The sequence below is a fragment of the Suncus etruscus genome, chromosome 11, assembly GCF_024139225.1.
Source record: "Suncus etruscus isolate mSunEtr1 chromosome 11, mSunEtr1.pri.cur, whole genome shotgun sequence".
NCBI lineage: Eukaryota > Metazoa > Chordata > Mammalia > Eulipotyphla > Soricidae > Suncus > Suncus etruscus.
This window is the reverse complement of record NC_064858.1, coordinates 10,237,056-10,244,093: the sequence shown is the minus strand read 5'-3', so window position 1 is coordinate 10,244,093 and position 7,038 is coordinate 10,237,056. Positions and strand designations below refer to the sequence as shown.

The 7,038-nt window shown below is 56.7% G+C and overlaps 1 protein-coding gene across 2 annotated transcripts; it reads right to left on the bottom strand.

The window, feature by feature from the left end:
- Positions 1-1,022: 1,022 nt before the first annotated feature.
- On the bottom strand, positions 1,023-3,812 carry MESD (mesoderm development LRP chaperone). 2 transcript variants are annotated; one of them, XM_049783970.1, is made up of 3 exons: positions 3,587-3,812; positions 2,025-2,257; positions 1,023-1,621 (listed from the first exon to the last, which is right to left on the bottom strand). In XM_049783970.1, exons 1-3 carry the CDS (start codon positions 3,776-3,778, stop codon positions 1,378-1,380), a joined length of 669 nt encoding a protein of 222 aa, XP_049639927.1. In that variant the 5' UTR covers positions 3,779-3,812; the 3' UTR covers positions 1,023-1,377. The 2 variants fall into 2 exon arrangements, with proteins under 2 accessions (XP_049639927.1, XP_049639929.1); XM_049783972.1 differs by lacking the exon at positions 3,587-3,812 and adding an exon at positions 2,415-2,520.
- Between the last annotated feature and the right edge of the window lie 3,226 nt (positions 3,813-7,038).

Below are 7,038 nucleotides of genomic sequence, written 5' to 3'. Positions count from 1 at the left end.
GGGTACTGCAGTCACCTTGGGTAACTGAGTAAGGGCACAGCTGCAGAGGGCGTGGCCACATCAAGGCCTGCTTAAGCCTGGGCATGGCCATCGTGACAGGCATCCAAGCCAGCAGCAAGTTAGGAACCTGCGAAGTGGAGCTGTGGGAGCTGTGTGAGCACCTGCATGGTCTTCAGCACCCCAGGTCTGGGGGCCGTGCGGGAGCAAGTGGCTACAAGGGGTTGCCTGAGCTGCGACAGCAGTGGCGATAGCAGCGTTTTACTTCTTTATGCGCCCGTGTCTGCCTGGCCCTGCATAGACAGTGCTGGGCTGTGAGTACGGACACTGCTAAGCCACAATAAACAAAGAAACGCAGCCTGTGCAGGTCTGTCTTCTGCATTGCACAGCTGCCCAACCTGGGCAGCAGGACCTCCTAAGTGCCCACACTGGTCTTGACACCCCAGACAGACAAGGGAGAGGTGCTGCCCAAGGTCCCCCCACCCCCAGTGGGCCTCAGCTACTACCTAGTTGACCACAGTTTTGGACAGGATGGATGCTGCTGCCCAGCATCTATTCTACCCTGTACAGGTTTCTGGGCTTCTGGCACCAGTGTTTTCTGACCTCTAGACTATACTGTATCCTGTACACTGGAGACTGTCCCCAAACCCGCTGCTTAAAAGGTGCCCCAAATGCCACCTGTGCTGGCTGGTCCCTGGATAGGACACCGAACACCAGTGCTCAGCCCCAAGACCCCATTCCCTATGCTGCTTTGCAGTACCTCACACCGTGCTCTGTCTTTCCTGGCCCATGCAGGGTGGCTTCAGAGCAGCAGCCACCCCATCTTCTGGCAGGAGAAGCTTCATTCTCAGTATCCCATTACTGTCTGGGGGCCCCCATCCTCAATGAGAAATGAACTCACCAGAGCACTTGCATGCATGCTCACCTCAACCCAAGGGCACAGCAGGGGCCCCAAGCAGGACGGGTTTCAGGGACACCTGGGGTCACTGAGCCCAGCAGGTCCAGTCTGCAACTCAGCAATGCTCAATGGTCCTCATGGGTTTAATGTGTTAAAATCACGAAGCAGTGGTGCTGGGACAGAGGACCCCAGAAAAGTCAATCCTATTCTCTGGCCGCCAATGTCCTCTGGGAAGGGCAGATGAGCGGATGGGCATGTGCACCCTAAGATACCTTTTGTCACCCTTTCTGCAGAGGGGGCACATACACCCGTGTCCTGGCTGAACCCTAACTTCAGAGCTCGTCAGACTGTCCTGAGCCTGGCGGGAGTCTGTGGGACACAGTGGCCAGATACTCTGAGGGTCTTGAACAGTCTGTGCTGCGGGACAGGCACACAGCCTGTCAGTGTGAGGTCCTGAGCGGGCGTCCAGGTGGGCGGTGGCTTCACAGATCCTCCTTGGTCCTGCCCGCGTGGTCCTTGGCCCGTGGAGCTGGTGCACCCGTCTTCTTGCCTTTCGCTGTCTTGGTGGCATTCTTTTCCCGGCTGCCTCCGCCCTTGCCAGGGTAGACCTGTCCCTCCAGAGTCACATCTGCACAGCGGTCCTGATCCACGAGGAAGTCCTTGATCTCCCAGGCATAGCTGCCGTCCCGGAGCATAAAGATGGCTCGATCCGAGCCCACGATGAACCTTAGAAGGAAGCAACAGTGAATGAGTAGGTGATCCTGGAAATGAGACCCAGTGCCTGCCCTGGGTGCAGGGAGGAACAGGCCCAAGGCTGCTAGCCAGCAAGGCAGGGGCTGGACTGCAGGCAACACTGTCCTTGCTCGAGGCCCAGGGGGCAGAGGCAGACAAATGGCTTCTGCGAGAGCCACTGGCCATTCTGGTCACAGCCAAAAAGGGATTCGAGGGCTCATGTCTGCCCATCCACCAAGTCTACAGAGCAGCCTGGGCCAGGCAGCAATGAGTTCCCTTAAGGGTTTCCCCTATTTAGGAGAGCCCTTCACACCACACCCTAGACACGGTATGTTCCAAATCACTAGGCTGAGAACCCAGGGGTCCTCCAAGTCCCCACGGTGCCCCCAGGGCCCACCTCTGCACATCATAATTGGCATTAAACAGGCTGCCCTGCCAGAGGCTGGTGATCTCCTCCATCTCCTTCTCTGTGGGGCTCCCCGACACAGTGACAAACATCATGAGCGTCTTCCCCTTCTTGGTCATCTTCAGGATGCTCTCGGGCTTGCCAGGATCAAGCCGGGAGAAATCGATGGGGGCAGCGGGGCGCTTGTGCTCAGGGAGATCACCTTCCTCGATGTCGTCATCCTTCTGCGGGGGGGGGGGGGGTAAGATGACAGTAGTTAACGTCAGAAGTGCACCGGATAAAGACACTACGCTGTCCTGCTGTCACGGGAAAGCAGGAGCAGATGGCCAGGGCCTGGCAGCTGATGGGACCTGCAGGAGAAGTATGGCTGGCCACACTCACAGTGGGTATCCAGGAATGTAGACGGTCCCTCAGCAACACAATCCCTTGTGCTTCCTTCATTCCGCTGACAGGGACATACCGATCCAGGCCCCTCACCACCACCCCAAACAGTGCCAAGCCTAGATGGTTTCTACCACCTGGAGGAGCACATCACAGGCTCAGTCTTTTTGCAAACTCTGTCCAGCACTTCACTGGGTCTGGGCCTGTTACGTAAACGCCTGTCACTACAATCCTAATTCACCCTGCCCCTCCACCATAGCTCTTGCTCGGCCCTTTAGTTGGAATAAGCCTCTCCCAGGGAGCTCCCTCCCCTTCCCCCTCCCCCCCACTCCAGGTGGGGTTGAGATTCAGCTCCTGGGATCCAGACCCTGGTTTCTCAGAGCAAAGCTCCCTTCCACTCACCACACTACCTGTCCTTTTCCTCATCCAGCCTTATCATCCTTACAACTCTCACTGACAACCCTTCCACAGGCCAGAGTCCTTCAAAAGTCACCAAGGGCAGAGCAGAGACTACAGAGCTTCTGCTAATCTGCCTGTGACCTGGGGGCAAGTTATTTAACCTCTCCGTTTCAAAGTCCTGCTACCAAAAACTTGAGATAAAACTCCGAAGATGAGCTCCAAAATTCCTCCCAGCGACAGCACCCCCTTCTGGGCATATCCTGAAACGACCTAGAGGAAAGTTTACCAAGCCAGCAGCAAGCACCGTAAACTGCTATCAGTGGCGAGGACTGGGTTAACAAACCCCCCTAAACCACCAGGGCAGAACTTTTCCTTGGACAGGACCCCCCCCCAATAGTTCTCACGACTGCCCCCCACCCCCACCCCACCTCCAGGCCCAGGTGCACAGTTCGGACAGCAGGATGCAGTACCTTGCCTGACTGCAGCTCTTTGGAGTTAGGAGCGGGCATGTGCCCCAACCACCCAGTCCCTCAGGCCGATCCCTGATTCTCCCGGGACAGCGCACGGGGTCTTGGGGTGCGTCTCCATCACACGCGCGCGCGTCTTACTACAATAACCCGGGATGGCATTACACCCGTGCACCCCGGTTACACCCAAGCCCTCCAAGCCCGAAGCAGAGGAGGAGCCGGGGCTCGGCCTAGGCTGGGCGTGCAGTGGCCCCTCGAGGCCAGCGGGGATCCCTAGTGGGGAGGACCCGGGCCCAGCGCGCGCACCTCCCACTGCTCCAGGAGACGCGCCATGTCGGCATCGTTGTAATCGCGAATGTCCTTCTTCTTGCGTGGCGGGGCGGTGGTCTCGTCCGCCGTCCCGGCCGGACTCTCGGCTGCGTGGGCCCGAGGCCATGGCAGCAGGTCGGAGGCGCAAAGCAGGAGCAGAGCCGCGCACGCCCACCTGCAGGCCGCCATCTTCGCCTCGCCGCGCCCTCGTGACCCCTCAAGCCCCGCCCCTCGCCTCACGTGTTCTGTGGCCCCGTAAGCGTGGACCAATGGGTGGACGTCATTTCACTGTAGGCCCGCCCCCGTAGTACCGCCCACCTGGGCGTAGCTTTGACACAAGTGACCCGTTATTCTCTTAAACATCTTTACGTCCACCCAATGGAAGAGAAGTCGGTGCGCCTCTGGCCCGCCCCCTAGTTTCAGGCCCCGCCCCCGCTCCACCACCCCTCAGACAGGCCCACAAGCCCCGCCCTGCGGACCAGCCTTTACGTGAACACGCTGGCGTGCGTTCCCCCCTACCCCGGCCATGCCACGCCCTTTTCCGGATTTTAACTGAGGCCCCGCCCCTTTGAGCTCCCCTCCTGGCCCGATTGGCCTATCAACTCTGGCCGCGTCGCAGGATTACGCCTGTAGCTCCGCTCACCCGCCGCTGAGGCCACGCCCTCCGGGACACGCCCCGGCTTCCGGAAGCTCTGCCTGTGGTTGGCTCCTGAGCTGGCGGCCTCGTTTCCTGCCCCGAGTTCCCGCGGGCTCGTCAGCCCCGACCCGAGGCTGCCCCGGCCCTGTGACGTCAGGCGAGGCCGGTGGCCTCTGGGGCCGCCCGCGACCGTGTCAGAGGCGCCGCTTCTTTGGCTTCTTCCCCAGAGAGGCCGCACCTTGGTCCCCATTTCTTCTTTCCGACCCGCCTGTTCCCTAGGCCCGATCCGTTCAAACCCAGTGACACTCTTCTGGTCACTGCAGTGACTCCGATTTGGGGCAGGAGAGAGCACAGGGGGGCTGAGGCGCCTGCCTTGCGCACAGCCCACCCAGATCTGCTCCCCAACTCCTCCAGAGAGTCCTCCCTGAGCCCTACCTGGGCATTTCCCCTAGAAGAAACCTAAGCCCCCAGTTTTTTCTGTTCTAAATCGAGGCCTACTGATTTTATTTAAAATGTAGTTACAGAAGGACCCAGTTTTTTAAATTATAAGATTTATTTTTATATTTTGGAGTTTGGGCCACACCCGGCAGCGCTCAGGGGTGTGATTCTGCCTGATTCTGCATTCTGGGCTCAGAAATTGCCCTTGGCAGGCTTGGGAGGCCATATGGGATGATGGGGATCCAACCTGGGTCTGTCCTCAGTCATAAACATGCAAGGCAAACGCCCTACTGCTGTGCTATCACTCTGGCCCCAAGATTTATTTATTTTAGGTTTCTGGGCCACACCCGGTGATGCTCAGGGGTTACTCCTGGTTATGCGCTCAGAAATCGCTCCTGGCTTGGGGGACCATGTGGGACGCCAGGGGATCGAACCACGGTCCATCCTAGGTTAGTGCATGCAAGGCAGATGCCCTACTGTTTGTGCCACCGCTCCAGCCCTAAGGTTTATTTATTTTATTTATTTTGGTTTTTGGGCCACACCCGGCGTTGCTCAGGGGTTACTCCTGGCTGTCTGCTCAGAAATAGCTCCTGGCAGGCACGGGGGACCATGTGGGACACCGGGATTTGAACCAACCACCTTTGGTCCTGGATCGGCTGCTTGCAAGGCAAACACCGCTGTGCTATCTCTCCGGGCCCCAGGTTTATTATTTTTTAATGCCTGACTTTTGGATAACACCCAGTAGTTCTTGGGTTTACTCCTGGCTCTGCACTTAGGGATCATCCCTTTGGTGCTCAGGGACCTAATGGGATGACGGAGATGGGCATCATGCAAAGCAAAAACCCTCCCTGCTCTGGTCCCATGTAGTTATAAGATAGTTTTAATAAGCACCAAGTCCCAGTTGGGAGCGGTCAAGTAAAAGTTCTAAGGCTTGCTGTCAAACCTTAGAAAGCTGCACCCTCTGCTGGTATTACGTCCCAACAATTCATTTTCCGTGACCAATAGCTGCTCACTGCCAGTTCTCCCCTATCAAAAGCGCTCCTTTTATTTATTTTTGTTTGTGTTTGGGCCACACCCGGCAGCGCTCTCCGGTTACTCCTGGCTATTCGCTCAGAAATCTCTCCTGGCAGGCACGGGGGAGCATATGGGATGCTGGGATTCAAACCACCATTGGTCCTGGGTCAGCTGTTTGCAAGGCGAATGCCTTCTGCTGTGCTATCTCTCCCGCCCCACAAGCGCTCCTTTTAACTTCTTAATTCATACCCTGTATTCTAGGCAGACCGGTATTGCACTGCCCAAATGTCTAATGCAAAGCACCTCTGAATGGGACCGTACTTGGAGCTGATAAAAACAAAACAGAAAATGGGGCAATAGTAGTACACACCTTGCCTCACTATGGGGGAAATCCATATGGGTTCCACCCTCAACACTAACAAAAAAAAAAAAAACAGTAAAAAGCCAGCCCGGGATCGGAGAGATAGCATGGAGGTAAGGCATTTGCCTTGTATGCAGAAGGACGGTGGTTCGAATCCCGGCATCCCATATGGTCTCTGGAGCCTTCCAGAAGCAATTTATGAACGTAGAGCCAGGAGGAACCCCTGAGCGATGCCGGGTGTGACCCCAAAATCCTCCTCCCCCCCCAAAAAAAAGAACAGGCCCCAGGACACCTCCAAGCTAGGGAAGCTGCCCGGACTGTGCCTTCATCTTTTTTTTTGTTTTTTTTTTTTTTGGCCACACCCAGTTGATGCTCAGGGGTTACTCCTGGCTAAGCACTCAGAAATTGCCCCTGGCTTGGGGGGGACCATATGGGACGCTGGGGGATCGAACCCCGGTCCTTCCTTGGCTAGTGCTTGCAAGGCAGACACCTTACCTCTAATGCCACCTCACCAGCCCCTGTCCCTTCATCTCGTCATGGAATTCAGCTTTAGTGATTTCAGCTTCCCTTCTTGCTCCCTGGTTTCCATTTCAGCAAGCGCCACTTGGCTGTGTGTGTGTGTGTGTGTGTGTGTGTGTGTGTGTGTGTGTGTGTGTGTGTGTGTGTGTGTATTTCAGCAAGCGCCACTTGGCTGTGTGTGTGTGTGTGTGTGTGTGTTTGTGTGCGCGCGAGTGTCTGTGCTAGGATTCAGCCCAGGGCCTCACAGACACATGACACATAAGCTCCCTAGATTCCTTTTCCATTCCGAGGGGAAGGAGTGGCAGACCTATTCCCTCACTTCCCCTGAAGAGGCTGACACCCCATAGCATCCGGAACCCACTCCCCCATTGTGGTTGCTCCCCGACAACCTCACATCTGTCCATCTCACTGGGCAGCAATAAACCTGTGCCAGCCTCTTGTTCTGTTTTTCTGGAGAGGGTGTTAAGGACACACTGCCTG